Source organism: Morchella sextelata (genome assembly GCF_020137385.1).
Source record: "Morchella sextelata strain SCLS chromosome Unknown scls_3, whole genome shotgun sequence".
Lineage (NCBI taxonomy): Eukaryota > Fungi > Ascomycota > Pezizomycetes > Pezizales > Morchellaceae > Morchella > Morchella sextelata.
In genome coordinates, this window is record NW_025408618.1 from 3,380,133 (window position 1) to 3,400,319 (window position 20,187).

The 20,187-nt window shown below is 52.3% G+C and overlaps 4 protein-coding genes across 4 annotated transcripts; 2 read left to right on the forward strand and 2 right to left on the reverse strand.

Annotated features, from left to right (window-relative positions):
- Nucleotides 1-309: 309 nt before the first annotated feature.
- On the reverse strand, nucleotides 310-2,832 carry H6S33_009709 (uncharacterized protein; the record flags this gene model as incomplete). Its single annotated transcript, XM_044841134.1, has 3 exons — nucleotides 310-899; nucleotides 957-2,334; nucleotides 2,521-2,832. 3 exons carry the CDS (start codon nucleotides 2,830-2,832, stop codon nucleotides 310-312), a joined length of 2,280 nt encoding a protein of 759 aa, XP_044698524.1.
- A 4,750-nt stretch (nucleotides 2,833-7,582) lies between these two features.
- Nucleotides 7,583-9,137, reverse strand: H6S33_009710 (uncharacterized protein; the record flags this gene model as incomplete). The annotated part of the gene is made up of 3 exons (XM_044841135.1): nucleotides 7,583-7,891; nucleotides 7,957-8,928; nucleotides 9,027-9,137. 3 exons carry the CDS (start codon nucleotides 9,135-9,137, stop codon nucleotides 7,583-7,585), a joined length of 1,392 nt encoding a protein of 463 aa, XP_044698525.1.
- Nucleotides 9,138-11,250: 2,113 nt separating this feature from the next.
- On the forward strand, nucleotides 11,251-12,491 carry H6S33_009711 (uncharacterized protein; the record flags this gene model as incomplete). The annotated part of the gene is made up of 2 exons (XM_044841136.1): nucleotides 11,251-11,706; nucleotides 11,841-12,491. 2 exons carry the CDS (start codon nucleotides 11,251-11,253, stop codon nucleotides 12,489-12,491), a joined length of 1,107 nt encoding a protein of 368 aa, XP_044698526.1.
- Nucleotides 12,492-14,915: 2,424 nt separating this feature from the next.
- H6S33_009712 (uncharacterized protein) lies at nucleotides 14,916-18,411 on the forward strand (the record flags this gene model as incomplete). Its single annotated transcript, XM_044841137.1, has 4 exons — nucleotides 14,916-15,853; nucleotides 16,064-16,710; nucleotides 17,255-17,500; nucleotides 17,690-18,411. The coding sequence occupies 4 exons, from the start codon at nucleotides 14,916-14,918 to the stop codon at nucleotides 18,409-18,411; spliced, it is 2,553 nt and encodes an 850-aa protein (XP_044698527.1).
- Between the last annotated feature and the right edge of the window lie 1,776 nt (nucleotides 18,412-20,187).

Genomic DNA, 20,187 nt, shown 5'->3' on the forward strand with positions numbered 1-20,187 from the left:
AACATTTAAAGAGAGGAAAAAGCCCCCAGCCCACGACAAATCCGAGGAGATACGTAAAAATGATAGAAATATAACCAGAACGGTCTATAACAATAAAGAACCCCACAAACCTTTTAAACTCTTGATAGGCGTATGAAAGCAACCAAACCGAACCAAAAACAAAGACCCAGGAGAAAACCCGCAATGAATTGATGGAGGGATCAAATGAATTGCTCCCTTATTCCATTATAAACACTTACACACCTTAATCGATGATGCAACTAATACAATGGTATACACACCCAACTGCTCTACGCCCATGTAATATCTTTATTTCGTGCTTTTTGTGGTGCTCACATTGCTCCCGCCCGAAGTTCCCTCGAGCGTATGTGTGTGACCGGGCGCCTTGCAAACTGTTCCACCCACTTCTTGGGTGCAGTATTGCAGGTTCCCAATCCATTCATCATACCAGATCTCTTCAAGGGTTGCACGCCTTTTAGGATCCAAATCCAACATCCTCCCAATAATATACCTGGACTCTCTGGGAAGGAGTCTCAAGAGACGATATGGGCCCTTAATCTGTTGCCCTGATCCTTGGACTGTAGAAGGCGCAGGGTTGTTGGTGGTGCCTTCGACCTCCTTATTATTGTTCCCTGCCTGAGCCACAGCGGCAGTCCGGTTTTGATGGCTCTTTGACGTGGGTAACGGAGGTGAGGATGATTGGCTGTTCTGTGGTGGGTCTGGAGGCGATGAAAAGAGTTTGAAAGAGTTGTCTGATTGTCGAGGCGCCTTCCAGGGAAATCGTCGAAGCGTCATACAGCAGAAGATAATGGCAAGGGACCAAATATCGGCTGGTTGCGGGTCGTATTTGATCTCATTACATACCTCAGGTGCGAGATACGGATCTGACCCAACGATACCTAGACAGAGTATCAGTAAAATTCATTGTGGATTAATCATATAGATGAGCTACTCACCACAAGCTTCGACGATGTCGTTTTCGAAGGGATAACGGAACACGCTGGCACTCCCAAAATCGATGATTTTTAGAATACCATACTCGTTCATCACCACGTTATCCAGCTTCAAATCCCTATGAGCAAGTCCCATATGGTGAAGATATGTAACTCCACTGAGAATCTGCATGAAGCAGCACGCAACCTCCTCCCTCGACATCTTCCCGGTCATGACTGTCGCAAAAAGATCATATGGACAATACTCCATGACCTCATACCACTTTCCTTTCTCATGGACAATATCCAGCGTTTCAATGATATTACCGTGATGAAGAGTCGAGCCGATACAAAACTCCGCTGTGACCTTTTTGGCGTACTCTCGCTCGCTTTCATAGTTGTGTCGGGGACGGAACTCCTTCACGGCAAACGTGACCCCATCACTAGACCGTTTCATTAACCTCACCGAACCTCCAGCACCTGACCCCAGTACTTTCCCAAAACGACCATACTTCTTGTTGAGACCATGATCATCCGCAAAGGGCGCGGCAGTTGATGTTGACGACTTTGAGCTTTTGATAGAGCTAGCTCCGGGAGAACGAGATCGTTTCTGAGAGGATTTGAAAAACCTCTTCAGCTCACCCATTGAGCCTTGCTTTTGCCCTGAACCAAGAGTCGAATTACTGTCATTTGAATGGTGTTTCCCAAGGGAATGCAACGAAAAGTGTGAGTGATGTTTCTTTTCAGGCTTAAGTCCACTTGATTCACCACCTAAACCTAGAAGATTTGTGCTTGAGCCCCGGGTATTCTTTCCAAAAATGAACCTCGGCTCAATCTCCTCAGGCTTCTTCTTTGTTTGTACAGGTCTCCGACTTCGCGCATAGGGATCATCGTGCTCCCCAGCCGGAGTGAAAGGTCTCGAGGGTGGAATCCGGGTTGGGGTCTGAGAGCCGCTTCCCGAAGGTGTTCCCGACGGGCTGTCTTCTGATGGAGCCTTTGAACTGCCCTCACCACCAATGATAAAAGTAGGCTGCTCGGACGAGGATGACCCTGGATACCCCGCAAAATACGAGGGCTGCTGAGAAGCCCCCGAAGAGGAGTGTGGGCGTTGTCCTACAGGCTGCCTTGTCACCGAGCTCGTTGTAGCCGAGCTCGACCGTGGCGGAGAGGTCTGTGGGGTCATTATCGAGGGATCTCCGGGAGCCAGCTTTGTAGGATCTAGAATTTGTTGCCCGGAGCCACGGGCTTCCTCCGAACGGGTGTGCCGAAACCCGGGCTTGTCATGGGTAGAGGCTGGAGTGAGTGGTGGGGAATGCATTGGTTTGTCTGAGGAGTCTGTTGTTCGTAGGTCGGGACGTCCAGGATTGCGAGGAGAAGGAGAAGGAGATTCTCTAGAGGGGACCTGATGTATGATAATAAGTTAGTATATGTAGTTTCCTAGACTGATAACGGACGATAAGGAAAAGTCATAAACTAAGCAACAGATAGGTCACCCAGCAACTACAACATCGTTATGCAGAAGAAGACTGGATTTCCATGTTCTGTAATTTATGATAGATGCGATTGGAAGGTATGGGTAGTAACATACACGAGAGGGAGGTAGCGAGAAAGGCTGATAATCGAAAAGGCTCAACCTCCGTTGCTGTAGTGAAGTGGCCTCGATACCGTCGATAACACCCTCGATATCTGGGTGAATTCCAGCAGGTCTGTGATGATGTGAAGGAGCAGAATCAAACCCCTCCGGGATAGAGAAAGTTGGTATCCGATCGACGTTATTCCCTGGAGCGGAGGAAGAAGGAGCAGAGTGCAAGGAGGAGGAGGAGGTCGATAAAGCCTTGGGTCCCTTTTCATCCGGACCCCTCCTCGACAGCTCGTCATTAGCGTATTCCTGGGTTGCCATTGCTTGCTTGATTGCTGCTGACGAGTTCGTTTGAGAGGTAGACAGGTGTGTTTGGGAAATGGCCTAGTCAGTTAGTTCCCTTTCCGTGTTGTATTCGTCGTATCTCTCTTGCTGCTGCTGCCGCTGCTGCGGTTGCTCTTTCGTCCCACGTCTCTCTCCCCTACCAGCTGTTTCCTTGTCGAATCAGGGCCGGTGTGTTGATTTAGTCTACTAGGATAGGTATTATTCTCTCTCTCTACTGCCCTATCTGCCCTATCCCTTGGTCCGTCTATTTTTTATGGTCTTTTTTTTTTCTTATTCGGATACCCAGCTAGGTTTGAAAGGCGAGCTTTCGGTTCTAAAGCGTGGGGTTCCGGAAATCGACTCGTTGCAACAACCAGACAGACTGTACAAAGTGAGGGACAACAAAAATGTGGACGAACTGAAGCAGCAAGCAAGGAGGGGCCGAACAATACGTAGATGTGAGAGCGTGGTGTGGGGGAATGAAATGGAAAAGGAACAAAATGATCTCCGGGGATTTTTCTAAAACGCAGGATTCCAGTCATAGCAATCTGCCGAACGCAGCATCCACATGCGACCGGGTCCTTGCCCTGAGTGCCGTTACTACTGTGGTTGCCGCGACACCCGATCAGACCTTTTGCGCAGTAAAAATCCCCAAGGACGCCTCAGGAATACAGCATATTGCCTTCTTTGGCATAGCCTTCGTTATTGGATGGTTCCGAGCCCGGGCAAGGGAGTTCGATCGAAGAATCGTGATGCACCGTTATCGGAGGTGGTGTTCACTTGCAGCATGTGTAACTTGATATCGCTGGGGAAATAGATATGCTACATCCAAATGGCCAGGATATGGGGGTGCCATATCTTCTAGAGTGCTCTACATACTGTAATTATAAGCAGTGAGCAGCTCGTATTAGGTACATCGTACATACTCGTATGTAGTACCTACACAGATAATATTATATTGCTCTTATTATTTACCCATTGCCGACAAGCCCCCGGACCCCCAGCATAATGCATTCCCAGTGCCTTGTCATCATCAATCATGTGGGGGAAACGCTGAAGTGTTTCCACAGAATGTTCCGCATGGTACCTCTACTGCGCACAACATCCCCCCCCCCCCCCCGCCGGCCGGCGGAAGTCCGGGGCCCCCGCTGTCGCTACATTTTAACATTATTTGTTGAAACCTTTCTCTTGTCACCGTCATCATATCGTATAACCATCGGTCAAGATCTCTCCGAAGAAGGGGGGGGGGGCGGGGCGGTCTTCTTAAGTTTGGTAAAGGCCAGCAAGCAAGCAAATATTTCAAGCAATAGATAAAGACTCAGCTGGACCAGGACCGCACTCTTGCGTTGTTCTATCACTTTTGAAACAGAGCCGTTTCGGTGTCTGAACCGGCACCAAACGCATCCGACGCAAAAAAAAAAGTGACAAGACGGGTACCAATGATAGCTAGGGGATAAATGGCTAAACCGTCGGTAGATGTGCGATCTTAACTGAAGCTGAGAGCTCCATGCCTTCTCGCCAAGATGCGTCGTCACCCCGGGGGCCGTCGGGCCTCGGCCCTTTGTATTCCCGGGATCGACCCAAGCATGGGTTGCATATTCCCCACAACAACTTTTCGAGAACGAACCACACCAAGTAATTAAGATGCAGGGTCATCATGGTCAGTAAATATAAATCCTCAGACAGAGCCGGGCTGGATTCTGAGAATTAAGCTTAACGTGCATTTGGCGACACTCGCGAATATTTTTGTTGGTTTGCTGCAGCTAGCGGGGCATCGATCTCCTGCTTGTAAAACCTGTGTCGTAAAATCGACTGCACCCCTCAGATCTGAAATTTTGATCGACGAGTGATTTTTCATGACCCACGGGTTGTTTGCAGAAAAAGGCTCAAATAAGCAGCAGCGAGCGGTCCATATTGTAGGAGAGGCGTCTGACCTTTTGGCTAAAATCAGTCAGTCGATAATACTTCTTTAGAGGAAAAGTGGTTGGTAGGTAGAAAGGCTACTATTTTTAGTAGCATCCCGTGAAAGTGGGCACTAAGTACAAGTTTGTACTAGCAGTGATCACGAATCATCACTCGACTCTTTTGAATCCTTCTTGATTCCACGACATAGAAGTTTCTTCCCTTCAGGAATGAGATTTTATGCAGACGTTTTGACATTGGACAGTCGAAAAAAAAAAAAGCCCAAGCCCGGCGAGAGCTTCGTGATTCGATATTGGATAGAGCACATGCAAAAAGGTCTGATAGGATACAAATTAAACACCGTTTTGAAAATTTGTTCACATGTGCAGCCTTCGCCTCTTTGATTTCATTAGCTGGCTTGGTTCCACCATCGAACAACATATAGTATCTACTTCGATACCAAGATCTTACGAGCGTTGCAACGTGTTCATGATCGTTTGATGTAGGACCCTCGGGCCCTTTGATACAAGTCACATTAGGATCTTTCCTCCCCCTCCCCCCAATCAATAGCAGGCCCACTCACCACCCTTACCGCTAGGATAATATATATGTGCTTCCTAGCCAGCCTGCCTGATGGATATGCTGGCTCCTGTGTCGAGTAGTAGGTTATGCTCTCGCTCATAATAATAGCGCCGGGGCGGAGGTTTTCGATATGCAGCGCTGGAAAACCTTTGATCTCCGTGCCTACATGCTTTGTGGGGTTGTCGTAACATCGGACATCAACGCCTTTACTAATGCCACTTTCTAGCACGAACTCTACCAGGAATCAGGTTCGGGGATAATAGCGCAACGAAGAAAGGTTATCCCACTCGGCGGGGGAGCATACACATCGACCCCGGCATAGCAGCAGCAGCTTAATGAATATATATCCTGCATAATTTGACAGCTTTGATGAAAGTATAATGGAGGAGCGTTACCCCACGTTAAGCTTTGGTATCAACGCCCACGCGAGTGTACATCGAGAAGAATGCTAGGAGTCGACCCTGTACCCACAGCTAGAGCCTTGACTATAGACCCGTAGGCGTCACGATAATTCAACACCACGCCTCTTGGTGTTAGAACCCCAACGTAAGCGCCGCTCCATAAATCGGCGCCTTCAGGCTCATATCATCCAGCAGCAGTTTCATCGCCCTCATCGACCCCGCCAGCCGCCGAATGCATGGCCGCCCTCAATTGCAAGTAGAGCGAATCCTCCACCTCGGGAATTAGTTCTATTCTCCTTAGCGTTGTGGGTAAGGAGATGGGTGGATCTTTGAAGATGATGAGGGATACGGAGAGAGCTTAATTACAAGCTTTGGCTTCGTCGGAGAGCTACTAAGGTGCCGACGTAGAGGAGGACCTCATCCGGGAGGGGAAGAAAACGAAAAAAAAATACATAGATCCTTACAGTATTTCGGCTCGAAAACTGGATGTCGTACGTCGTGACGTTGGGATGTCGCGCTCACCTTATTTCCTATTTGGGAATATCACTACTAGACGCCTTCACTGAGGTATGGTGCTCACGGGGGTATGGTGCAACAACTAAGAACGACAAAAATGGGCCAAAAAAATATGAGGAATATCAGCAAATAAAGCTTATAGGTACAATTCTCTATGCAAAATAAGGACTTGTGTTGATTTTTCTCGAATTCTCCATGCTCATTTTTGACGTTCTTGAAGGTTGCACCACACCACCGTGAAGGCGTCTAATTGCAATTGCCACATTGGGGTTAAATAGTAGGAAACAATCACAAGGGCTTACACAATACCAATATTTTCACTCCCCTGTAAGGTACATGTATACAACTGCAAACGCACAGTAGTGCAGCTAAGCTGGTGTTACTTCCAACGTATGTCACCCACAGAGTCATGGTTAATCCTGCCTGCCCGTAAAATATTTCGCATCATATATCTTAAAATCACAATGAGAGCGCATAATTCCGAAATTCTATGATCTTAGTACTGCAATATAACGACCATCAGCTGATATCTAGAGTCTAAGGGACGTCTTCCTATGAATAATTAAGGTGTACTCTATTGTAACTATACATCACTGGATATAAGTAACCGGCATTCGTTTTACGATTATTCTCAATACCCAATTGAACTACATCATATCTTCAAGACCGGCACCCCTCCTATCCTTTCGTCTGGCAACAAATGCTGACTAACCCCTAAAAAAGCAAACTTTTGTGTGGCTTTACGAACAGATCCTCTTATCTCTCTTATCAAATAATAGATCTTCCATACAAATTTAGTGCCTCTATTATAGGGTGGTCAGCTTGCCAGACGGAGGGGTAGCTACATGTAGTAGGCTTACATTGAACAGTATATTGCACCGAAGCTTGCACGATCGCACTATGTACCAGAGATTTCAGTACCCCTAAAGGCTAGAAGAAACACCAAAGTGCGGAGTGTATCCTACCAATGCCCTTTCCACTCCGAGTGATGCCCTATGTCTACGACCCGGCCTCACGAGTGATATTCCATGCACCAATCTGCTAACATGTATTGGAAAAAAAAAAATCTAACAAAAAGGTCGATGTTATGATGCATCCCATGCTGAAATGTGAAAGGAGAAGGACAAAAAAAAAAAATTACAACGCCCGCCACCGGGCGAGCGAGCCATAACCAAAAAAGAAAAAAAGCAACAAAAAAAGGACAAGAAGAAGAAAAGCCATTTAGAGTATTCCCCGCGCACGCCAGCCAGCCAGCCAGCCATCCCATCCCATCATTAAAGCCATAGATAAAATAACATCATCAAAAAACAAAAACAAAAAGCCAAAACAAAAAGAACGCAGGCCGGTCAAATACTCTGCTCCATCTCACTGATATACAGCAATATGTGGCCCTTCATTTTCGCAAATTCGGCGTGCGCGGCATTGACCTCTTCCTCGACCTTCTCCTTCATGTCGGCCATCTCCTTCTCGATCTTCTCGATGATGATCTTCTTCTTCTCCATGTCCTTGTCGCGCTCGGCGCGCTCCCGCGACAGCTGCTTGTAGGCCTCCTTGAGCTCGCGCATCTTCTTCTGCGCGCTCGACGACTTGGACTCTGCGGTTTCGCGCGCGCGCGTGATCTTGTCGGTGGCGTTCTGGAGCTGGCGTTGCAGGCGCTGTGGGGTGGGATCTGTTAAATGGGGGTTTTATATATACCGGTGTGTGGGTAGGATAGACAAACCTGCTCGCTCCTCTCCGCCTCCCGCACCTCCGTCTGCTTCTGCGTCAGCACATCAAAGTGCCTCGCCGCCTTCCTCGCGCTCTCCTCCTCCTTCACCAGCTCGGCCTCACACTCCTCCATGATCTTGATGGCGGCCATCACGTCCGCCTCCACCACCGCAAAGCTATCCGCACTCGTCTGCAGCGCCCTCCCCCTCCTCTCCAGCGCCTCCGCCTCCGCCTTCTCCGCCGCCAGCGTCGCGCCCATATCCACAATCACCCCCTGCAGCTTCTCGGGGCTATCCACAATATACGGCCGAATCTTCTCCGCCTCCTGCCGCGTCTTTGTCACAAAGAACGACCGGTCCTCCAGCGTCTTGATATGCGCCTCCTTCTCCTTCCTCAGCCGCCCATACTCGGCGCTCAGCGTCTTCTCGCGCTTACTCATGCCGCGCAGCTCCTCCGTCAGCGCCTCCACGTCCCTCCGCACGCCCTCAATCAGCGGCTCCTCCCGTGCGCGCCGTGCCCGCAGCGCCTCGACCCGCGCCGCCAGCTCCTCGTTCTCCTGCGCGCGCGCCTCGATCGCGTCGCGGATCTTCTCGGCCTTGGCTAGGTGCTCGCCGATCTCGCCGGCGCGCCCCTCGCGGAAGCGCGTGAAGTTGATGACGTAGCTGAAGATCTTGATGAGGCGCTTGGTGTCGGGCTTGGCCAGGTCGTTGAACGTGAAGTCGTGGATGTCGCACTCCTGCAGCAGCGTGCGCAGCGAGGCGTAGAAGGCCATTAGTGCAGAGGGCTCGTGGAGGGTTTCGGGGTGGTCCAGCTGCTCGCTGGCGGAGCGGATGATGGGCTCGACGGTCTCGCGACGCACGCCCATGAGGAGTTCGGCGAACATCTCGAAGACGAGTTGGGTTTTCTGGGGCGTGGGCCGCTTGAGGTCGTCGAGGGAGAAGGTGACGCCGAGTTCGGAGATGCAGTCGACGATGGTGCTTTCGGCCTGGTGGGGGTGTTAGTGGGGTTTCTGGTCACTATGAAGACCGCGGGAGATGTATGGGGGAGGGGGAGGGGGAGGGGGAGGGGGAGGGGGAGACGGACTATCATGAGGTAGCTGTCGGCCTGCTGGGTGGTGGTCTGTTTGCGGGTGCTTGGTGGGGGCTGGTTCTGCGATGCGCGGAAGACATTGCTCTGGCGCGGATTGTAGGACATTGCTGCTGTTGCTGTTCCGGAGCTGTTTCAGTATATCTCAATCTCTCTCTGCCGTTATGTGAGGTTTGTGTAAAGATTGATGTTCGTTTGTTCGTGGGCGAGTGAGTGAGCGCTGGTGATGGATGGCGGGGGAGCGAATAGAGAATGGAGGGGAGAGGCGTTGTTGCTGTGCCATGCCTGGGGTGCATGTGCAGCGAGAGACAATGCGATTGTTTACTTGGGAACTTCAGACATCAGAGGGATCATGGATGGCCGTGAGCGATGCTACAGATGGCGGTGAAGATAAGATCACTGGTGATATGATATGATTAGACTAGATTGATGCATCATATCTGCTATCTCTGCTATCTCTGCTATCTCTGCTATCTCTGCTATCTCTGCTATCTATCTACGCTACAATCAATAGCACCCGAGTCCCAGGTCCCGTCAGCGCTCAAGACACCGCCGGGCCCTCAAGCACACAGCACACAGCACGCCCCCAGCATCCACACTCACACTCACTCGCACCCACTCGCACTCACTCACACTCACACTCCCTTCCCCTTCCCCTTCCCTTTCCCCTTCCTTCCCCTTCCCCTTCCCCTTCCCAAGCCCGGGTAACAAGCAGCCAATCACCCCCCCCCCCGGGTCCACGTATCTAAAGCTGTACCTACTCTATCTATCTATCCCCAGCATGTACTCCAACTATCTGAGTCTATCTCTCTCAGCCCAACGCCCCCAACCTACAACAACAACAACGATAACGCTCCCTCCCCCCTCTGTCTGCAGGCCGATCTGCACCCCGGAAGCAATGGCACCAAACCGGTTGCGAGGGTAGCCGGCCGGGGGGGTTGTTATCGCAGGGTTAGGGGTCTGCAGCCCGCGGCTTCCGTCGCTTGTCTTCGGTTCTAGCGGGCCCGCAGAGCCTCCGCTAATCTGCATTGTGCATGCATGTAGGTAGAGTACTTTATGTAGATGTCGGCAGAAGGCAGGTGGGTAGGTAGGAATGTAGGTGTGTATGTGTGTAGATACTTGACCTGAAGCTGCTGGCCAGCCGTGAGAATCGCACCGTGCACTGACTGGCCGCTGGGTGGGAGGTACTCTACTATATCCTTGGTTGGGCCTTGGGGGGGGAGCTGATCGAAGGGGTGGGAAGGGCGGTGGAAAGATCGATGGTCAAGAAGAAGAAGAAGAAGAAGAAGAAGGGGAAGGGAAAGGAAGGGGAAAGGAAGAAAGGGAGCATCATAATCATCATAATCATCATGGGCAGCATCATGATGAACCAATGCCCGCGCAGCTTCTTTATACACCCGCAGTCACGCGCCGTCTCGCCTCGACGCTTGTCTGGGAGGGGAAGCTCTCTCGTCAGTCGTCACAGGACGGGCCATGGGTGGTAGTTTTTAGCTAATGCGAATCCCGAGATGTGTGTGGGAGTGTGTGGGAGGGAGGGAGGGAGTGCAAATGGGAGGGAGCGGATTGGGGAGGGAGGTGGGAGTGCGTGAGAGACATGGGAAGGTGTATCTATATCCATCTATCGTCTATCTATCAGATTCCCGGTTTGGGGGTTGTTAACCGTGTGTTGTTCTGGGGGTTGTTCTGGGGGGGGACTTCCTCGAGAGTAAAGTTTACTTTTGGGCTCAGCTACGTCTTGCTTGGGGCGGGCTTTTGTCTTGCCTCGTTAACTCTAACTCCTCTTACTTGCCTGCTTGCCTGCTTGCTTGCTTGCCCTCGGAGACTTATTTCTTGGCTTCTTCTGCTCTCCTCCTCCTCCTCCTCCTCCTCCTTCTTCTTAAGCTTCCTTCCCCGTGGAATTAAAAAGGCCCTGCCTCTTCGTCGAGCTGTTCTGCTGGCCTTCCTCTTTGTCTTGCCTGCCCTGTCTGTCCATGAGCTAGCTGTGTACCTGCTTTCTACCTACCAAATAACCATAACTATAAACCACCCCCCAAACCCGCAACTGCCCGTGCTTAAGCTTCCAGTGGGACTCTCACCTACAACAGATATCACGACAATCCTACCTACCTGCCCACCCACCTACCTACACATCCCCCCCCCCCCCCCATAGACAGATAGATCCCACATACCTCAATCCACCCCCCTCCACTCTCCCACCAGCACTCCAAAAGCAGCATCCAACATGCCCACCGCAACCACCCAAACAACCTACCTCCTGCGGCACCCCACGCCCACCGAGCTCACCCACATCCGCACGCAGCACTCCACCTGCTGGGCCGGCGCCCTCACCGTGTCCCAGTACCTGACGCGCGAGGACCACATCGCCTCGACGCCCCTGACCCGCAACGGCGGCATGACGCAATGGGTGCTCGTCGACGCCGCCGCGGACCCCGCGCACGTCCTGGCCTCGTGCGAGGCCATCCGGAAGAAGGCCCTCGTCGCGCACACGCCCGTCGACGGCGAGAAGCGCGTGCCCGTGGAGGAGGTCGTGGCCTACGGCATTGGCAGCGTCTTCACGCCCCCGGAGTGCCGCGGGAACGGATATGCGAAGGTTATGCTGACCATGCTGGGCGAGCGCCTGAAGAGGCATAATGGGCAGAGGGCGGGCTTCTCGGTGCTGTATTCGGATATTGGGAAGGTATGATGCCCCCCCCCCCCCCTCTCTCTCTCTCTTTCTCTCTCTCCCCGTCCCGGGCGAGCCTGGTGGTGGTGGTGGTGGTGGTGATGTTGTGCCTATGGGGGTAATGGTAGCTGATATCAAAGTATATATAGCAATTCTACGCAAAGCTCGGCTGGCTCCCGCACAAGTCCTCGCACATCGAGCTCCCCGTGCGCACCCCCGCCCCGCCGCGCATCCACCCATCGCGCGTGCAGCCCCTCTACCACGCCGACATCGCGCCGCTCTGCGCGCTCGACACCGCCGCGCTGCGCACCGCGCTCTCCACCCGGCACCCCAAGACACGCATCGCCTTCGTGCCCGACCACGGCACAATGGACTGGCACCACAACCGCGAGGAGTTCATCGGCGCCTGCGTGCGGCCCGACCTCGGCGCGCCGGCGATCAAGGGCTGCATCACAGCCTCTGGCACCCGCTGGATGGTCTGGGGCCGCGACTTCAGCGTTGCGGGACCGCGGCTGTATGTGCTCCGTGTTGTGGACTTTGGGCCCGAGGAGGGCCGGCGCGAGGACCTGATGGCGCTGTTGAGCGCCGCGGTGGAGGAGGCGGGGAGGTGGGGGTTGGGGAAGGTTGTGGTGTGGAATCCGGCGGAGAGCGTGGTGGGGGCGGCGGGGGCGGTGGTGGACGGGGTGGTGGGCGTCGAGAGGGAGAGCGACTCCATTGCGAGTCTGATGATGTATGGGAAGGGGGGGAGTGGGGAGGCGGAGGTTGAGTGGGTGCTGAATGAGAAGTATGCCTGGTGTTGAAGGAACGTTGGGTCTAACATTATGTACTTCTAGTGAGGTGAGGGGGTGATGGGGTTTTGCTTTTTTTTTTGTGGGGCTTCGGTTTTTTTTTTTTTGCTGCGCTGTTGTGGTTGTTTGGCTTTTATTTGGGTTTTTGCTTTTTCGTTTGGGACGGGGTGCCAATTGGCGAATGATCATATGGGTAATAGGGGAGACTGCAATGGGGGAGTTTGAAGGGATGGGAATTGGATGGGAAGGGAATTGGATCCACCACACCTTTAACTTTTTTATTTTTTATCTTTCTTTTTATTCTTTTTATTCCTTTTTCTTTCTTTTATTTTCCTGCGTGCAAAAGATCATGCGTGGATGATGATTGCTGGATTACAATGCCGGATTAATTAGCTGGGGTAGATAGCGTATGTAACGTTGAGGCGGTTGATTTGCGCGGTGCTCACGAACGAATTGAATATACATACGACGACAGACACATGAAGATCCTGTAGAGTAGAGTAGAACAGCGCTGGTAGCGGTTAGGATGTGCACTTGCGGTGGTTGATGATATGGTGCAGATTCAGTGGACGGTGGATATAATTCCTTTTGCTACCCGTACGTACTGTAGAGTAGACTCGTTGATATTTCCCAGCACTGGGTACGTTCTCTCCTCCGAGGACCTGCCTGCAATTGATGGGTGAGGGAGGGAGGGAGGGAGGGCGGGCTCACGAGATGCAATTGATCTGCGCTCTACATACATGATGTGGAGTAGAGGGTAGAGTAGGAGGAACGTACGTAGAGACAGACGTAGAGTATTGCAATTGACTGATTCACTGTCAATAGTCTGCACTGAATTATTATCCAAGTCTGACCTGACTCTACATATCACCAAAAAAAACAAAAGCTGCCCGCCGCCTCATTCTCATTCTCACACTGTCTGTACTGTACTGTACTGTACTGTACCTACCTCGCTTCCGCTTGCAACCCTCCCCGTGCGTTCCGTTTGCATGGCCGGTCGAGTCCCCCCCCCCCCTACATACATACCTCATACCTAGGTAAGCCTTCCTTTTCCCTCACCGCTGTTGCGTATGTAGATTGTTTTTCTTTTTTCGGATGATATAGAAGATTCCTATCTAATCCAATCGCATCGGATCGATCAGATAGAGATAATCTATCTACATCCATCCACAAATCTATCTCTCCCCTGGCCCTGGCCCTGCCCAGACAGGACCCGGGAACAGCGGGCGGACGGGAAAACCCCGTGACAGACACGTTGTCCTGCGTCCAATCAGCGCGCGCAGAGATCTGCTGACTTGACCTCTTGGGCGTGCCGGGGTGCGAGCGAGCGAGGGTTTCTGTCTGATAGTGTGGTATGGATTGCATGTGGGTATGGATTGCATGTGGGTATGGGTATGGATGGATGGGGCTAGGCTAGGTACCCGTCTTCCTTTCTTTCTTTTCTTTGGGTCCTTTTCTTGGAACGGGGGCGAGAGACTGAGTGAGGGGAGGAGTAGGGGAGAGAGAGAGGCATATTGAAAATCTTATCATATCTATTCCATCCATCTGAAGTGGACGGACGTCGTATGTAGGTGAGTGGTAGAGTAGGTACCTATGTAGAAACCAACCAGACAGACAGACAGACAGCCGGCCAGGGGTGAGAGAGCTCTGGTTGTTGTACAGCGATGGGGAAAATTATTGTAGAAACAGGGGTCTAAAAACAGGGTTAAGGTGGCTGCCCTGGCCAATAGGACTCTTACCATACTTCTACAATAATTTTCCCCATCGCTGTAGCTGGCCCTGGCCCGTAGCTGTCGCGGTCAATTCGGATTGACAATTCCAATTCTGCGTGTCGTGAGTGGACCACAACGGGGGGGGGGGGGGGTTGTTAGGCCTATGTAGGGTGAAAGGGGGGGGGGGGGGGGTGTTTTTCTTTTAATTTTTTGCACTCGTTTTTTTCCCTAATTCAATTCCCGCGGTCAGAACCCGGCGCCGGCGGTGGTGGTTCGTGGTTCGTGGTGGGCTTATTCTTTTTTATTATTCTTTTTTTTAACTATATCTTACAAATTGCTTTCCTCAAACAGCTGTTCGGTTTTTTCTTTCTTTCTTTCTTGGACGTGAGAGAAATCAGACAGACAGAGAGACAGAGAGAGAGAGAAAGAGATCCCTTTTTAAAGATTTCAAAGTTATTCTTCCTGATCTTTCTTCACCCTTCCTCCTCCTACTCATAATATTCCCTACAACCACCCCCCCCCCCCCCCCCCCCCCAAAAGCTAGTCTTGTCTTGTCCCTGTTCCTAGAAGAGATATATATAAAAAATCGGTTTACTTCCATCCCCCCCATCGATCCACTTACTCACTATATCGAACACCCCCCTCCTCCTCTCATCGATCCACCATCACCGCCGCCCATTAACCCCTCGTATATATATATTTCCCGATATATATAACCCGCGCCATGCCGGGGAAGCTTCTCTCAGCATCGCTCTCGTCTCTTTCAGTGACTTCAGCCATGGCATCTGGTGCTGCTGCAGCCCCCTCGACGACGCCCACGCCCACGCCCACCACGGCCAGCAACACCACCACCGCCGGCACAACTACTAATACCACGACGCCGACCACCACCACAAGCAACAGCAGCACTGGCAGCGGTAATATTACTGCACCAACACCTTCCGCAACCACAACCACAACCACCACAACGAGCCATCTCTCACCACCACCACCACCACCACCACCACCACCACAACTGACATCCACCACTACAACTACAACTACCACAACATCACCACCAACAACAACAACAGTGCCCATCCACCCACCAGCCCCTACACCCACACCCACACCCCCCACTGCTACGTCCAGCACTACACCTCCAAATCCCCCACAGCCCGCCATAGCAGCAGCAGCCCTCGCCCGCGAAGCTATGACGCCATCCGCCCTCGCGCTCGACCACGCGGCGCACACCCCCCACACCGCCATCGCCGCGCAGGACCACGACCGGAACAGCAGCAGCAACGGTGGCAGCGGCGGCGGCGGAGTGGTAGCAGGAGGAGCAGGAGGAGCTAGCATAGTGGACCCGGCCCTGACGGCCGCCACGCCCTCGGAGGAGGACACGGGGCTGATGCGGCAGCAACTGCAGCAGTTGCAGCAGGTGGTCCAGCAGCACACACAGCACGCTAAGCAGCAGCAGCAGCAGCAGCAGCAGCAGCAGCAGCAGCAGCCGCAGCATCAATTACAGCCTGTCGCCGTGGCAGCGGTCGCCGCCGCGGCCGCAAGTGCTGCAGCACCCCCGGCTACGCCGACGCACACACCAATGTCGCAGCCGCAGACGCCGCTGGATAGTCCTGCGCCGTCGACGATTGTGATGGGTACGGCGAGTGGGCAGACGTGCAGGTAGATGGGCTTCTCTCTATTCTCTCCCCCCCAATCATTCCCCCTCCCCACCACCACCACCACCACCACCCCGCCCTCCCTTCACTGCTCAGAAAACTTTTTGTTGCACTTTTTTCCATGTTTTGCACTTTTTTTTTTCTTACTCTACTTTTGGGATTTCCTGACTAACTCGGTTGACTATTTTTTTTTTACTTCTTTCTTTGCCTACAGTAATTGCCGCACTACACGTACACCGCTCTGGCGCCGCGCGCCCGACGGCCAGACAATCTGCAACGCCTGCGGCCTCTACCTGAAGGCGCGGAACCAGGCCCGCCCCACGAACCTCAAGCGCCCGCCGCACGGCTCCACCGTCGGCAACGTGCAGTCCTCGCTCGGGGCCACCTACGTCGCCGCCGACCACGTCGTCTCCGGGACGTGTCCGGGCGGGGGCAGATGCAACGGCACGGGAGGGGCAGAGGGCTGCAATGGCTGCCCGGCGTTCAACAACCGCGTGAGCAAGGCTGCGCAGTTCACGGTCGGCGTGGCAAATGGGGCAGGAGGAGGGGGAGGGTGTGGAGGAGGGGGAGCCGGAGGTGGAGGAGCTGGTGGAGGTGGTGGTGGCGCTGCAGGTGTCCCGACGGACCCGGCACTGACGAATGCTCCGTCGCCTTCGCCGGCCCCTCAGCAGCAGCTGCAGCAGCAGGCACCAATACAACAGCAGCAGCAACAGCAGCAGCAGCAGCAGCAACAGCCGGCCAGGACGGGCTCACCGCCGTCGAATAATACAACAGTGGTGGTAGCTTGCCAGAACTGCGGTACAACAATAACGCCGTTATGGCGCCGAGACGAAAGCGGTCATACTATCTGCAATGCCTGTGGTGAGTGAGTCCATTATTGTTATTGTTGTTGTTGTTGTTGTGGTGGTGGTGGTCCAATCAGGTTCCCCGAGCGAGAGAGCTTTCCCTTATCAGATCGTACGATGGTCGTCGGGAGGGACTGTTTAGCCGAGACCCTGTCGATTGTGTTTGAATCCTGTAGTGTGACCGACCCCGTAGCCTAGCGCCCTCTCCCCCCCCCAATCCCCTGTCATGCCTGTTTCCTTCGATCATCTGATATGATATGATTGATAAGCCCCCCTCCCTCTCCCTCCCAGGCCTGATGCATGGATGCCATGCATAATACCCATATACCAATCCTATCTCTATATTGCCCTTGCCCGAGGGATTTCTCCACACACCCCTCGCTCCCTCCCTCCCACTAAACTAATTTGCATTGGGGGTTTTCCTTTTTTTCTTTTTTTCTCTATTACGACACTCGGGAGTTTTCCTGATTCTCTTTTTTCCAAATTTCAATCTGGGGGACAATTTGGCTTGCAATTCGCCCCCAAAAAATAAAACATGACGCTGATTTTTTTTACCACAGGGCTCTACCACAAGCTCCACGGCGTCCATCGGCCCGAGGCCATGAAAAAGAGCATCATCAAACGGCGGAAACGGGTAGTGGCCCCTGCAAATGGAAACTTTGCCTCCAGCCCAGCAGTAGCAGTAGCAGCAGCTCCCGTGCAGCAGGGAGGAGGAGGGGGGGGGGGTTTGGTCGGGATTGATAACGCCCATACGCAACAGCAGCAGCAGCAGCAACAGCAAGCACCGGCTCAAAACACACTTACAGGTATGTAGGGTGTATGTGTAGGCTACTCTTACTACGCACTACTTTCCCCCTTCCCTTCCTCCCCCTCCCCCTCCCCCTCCCCCTCCCCCTCCCCTTCCCCCTTTCATCTCCGCCCTAAGATCCCAAGGGTAGCATATAGATGTAATGTACGGTTGGTTCAATGCACTGACACGAAACGAACGATCGTAGGCCTTAATAACGGATCAGACGATGACACGGAGATGACGGACTCTGGCGGGAACGCCCCGAGACAACTCCCGCATCCTGGCCAGCAGCAGCCAAGGCATTTCCCGCCGCCAATCGACTTTACAACGAGTTTCCGGAGCCCAGCAGCAGCGGCAGCTGAAGGTGGAGGAGGAGGTGGTGGTGGCGGCGGAGGAGGAGGAGGAGGGACGGCGGGAAACGTTAATAATGGAGCTCCCGTCGCCCCCTCCATGAATTCTTCCTCCTCTACTCACCACCACAGTCACCAAGACTCCTCATCATCGCTGGCCCCATTATCTCCCCATAACAACAACAACAACAACGTCGCAGATAGCCCACAGCCCCCCCATAACCAGCGAAAAAGAAGCCTGTCTATTGCGGAGGCGGATAACCTTACCTCTGACCAACGACTCCACTCAATCAACTCCATCCTCAACCCAAGAAGCCAGTTAAACATGGGCGACGTGCCAATCGAACCTAGCCTTCTCGCCCTCGGCGCAGGCACAATGGCAGATCTGACGGACGAGCAGAGGAGAGCCATCCTCCTGCAGCGACGCCACGACTTGGAGCGCGAGAGCAAGCGCATCAAGGAGGAACTCGAGGGCTGCGAACGAGAGCTCCAGAAGCTCGGAGGCGGAGAGAAGATGATCAATGGCGTCATCGGCAATGACGATAACGCCGGGAATGCCACGGCGGTGTTGGTGTAAAGAAAGGAGAAGAAAGGAGATATGAGGGTGGGGAGGTATCTTGGGACTTGTATGGAGTATACTGTGTTTTTCCCGCCTCCTTTTGTTCTTTATATTACTCTTTTTATGTTTCTCTTCTCTCGATATGTATGTTTCTAGGGATTCATTGTCGTTTTTTTCTCTACTTCTTCACTTTCTACTTTCTACTTCGGCTTCTATTGCGCCGTTGAAGAAGGTTTTGTTTGTTTGCTTGTTTGGCTTCGCTTTCAAAGGCTTTGCTTTTCCGTAAACCTCTTTTTTTCTCTTTTCCGGAACCTTTTCTATTTTATTCATTTGAGGGGGAAAAGAAGACATTCATACTCATCTCAGAGGACGGTCGGTTCGGTTCGGTTGGTTGGTTGGTTGGTTTTGTGGATGCTTGTATGGGCACGCACGGGGTTTTTGGTGTTCGTTTTTTTTTATTTTATTTTCTCTTTTTTTCTGTGTGTGTGTTGTGTGTTTAAGAGCAGTTTTGTGTAAAGTCAAGTCAGCCAGCCAATCAGTCAACCAGCCAACCTGTCCCTGTGTCGTGAAAAAAAATTGAACATGTAGAGTTAGTAGCCACGGAAAGAAAATGTCATCGCGAACTCCCTAGCATTAATTGTAGTAGTTGTTGTTGGTTGACCGGTCATCTCGGGGGTGCCGCCGGATGGGATGGGAAAGGCGACGAGGGGGGGAAATGATTCTTCGGACTGGAATTTCCTTATCAGATCGTTCTCCGACATGGGTTCTCACTCTTGTCCCTTTCCGCAAAAAAAAAAACCCCGAAGTTCGTTTTGCCGTGGGAGGATGTTTTTTTTTTTCCTGCGCGCGTGCGGGGTTATCGGCCGGGTTGGGGAATTTGGAACGAAATTTTTTTTTTGGCGTATGTAGGGAGTTTGGTTTGGTTTGGTTGGGGGGGTTTTTGTTTTTGTGTGGACGCGTGGACGGAGGGCTGCCAAGATGCGCGGGTGGGAGGGGACAGGGGAGGGCAGGGCAGGTAGCCTAAGGTAGGGCGAGCTAGTGGCATGTAGTAGTAGGGCTGAGTGGGAGGGAGGGAGGGAGGGAATGGTGATCGGTGGGCGGGCGGGTATGATGTGATGAGATGGAGAGTGGGGGTGGGGGTTTAGTGACGGGAGTTCGGTGTATTTTGGGTTTGTGGTTATTTAAGAGGGCAATTACAGGTACCTCTGTGTATGGAGTCGTAGAGTGTGCGGAGGGATGGCCGGGAAATGGTAGGGATTGGCGAGGATGGGGATGTTGCACTTTGGGTGTAAAGTATAGACTTCGTTAAAATTGGTACAAGGTGGTTTGTATGTGGTTGGTCTATTCGTTTATTCGTGGTAATGGATGGCCATAAGGGCAGGCGTATGTGGCTTGGGTATATGTAACCTTGAGACCTGACCGGCCTGGAATCTGGGAAAGGCCTGGAGATGTTGAGCATGGTTTAATCCAATTTTGATCCTGAATGCATCTAATTAAAGATTATGGTTAATATATTGGCCCGAATAAGAAGTTACGGGAGTTAGGTTCTTTCTTGGCCTATCACAGCTCCAGTAGAGTACGTAGTGTAGGAGGTATTTCGATAGAAGTATCGTAGGTGATGATTTTATTGGGAGGTTCGGAGGGAACCTCTTTAAATACTCTACTAGCTTTCCCTAATTAGCGTCATACTGATACCGCGACATCCTTAACCTCTATTGTACACATAACTGTAACTACATGTACTAACGTATAACGGCGCCCTACAAGTAGAGCTTGTTGGTTTTTACAATCTTT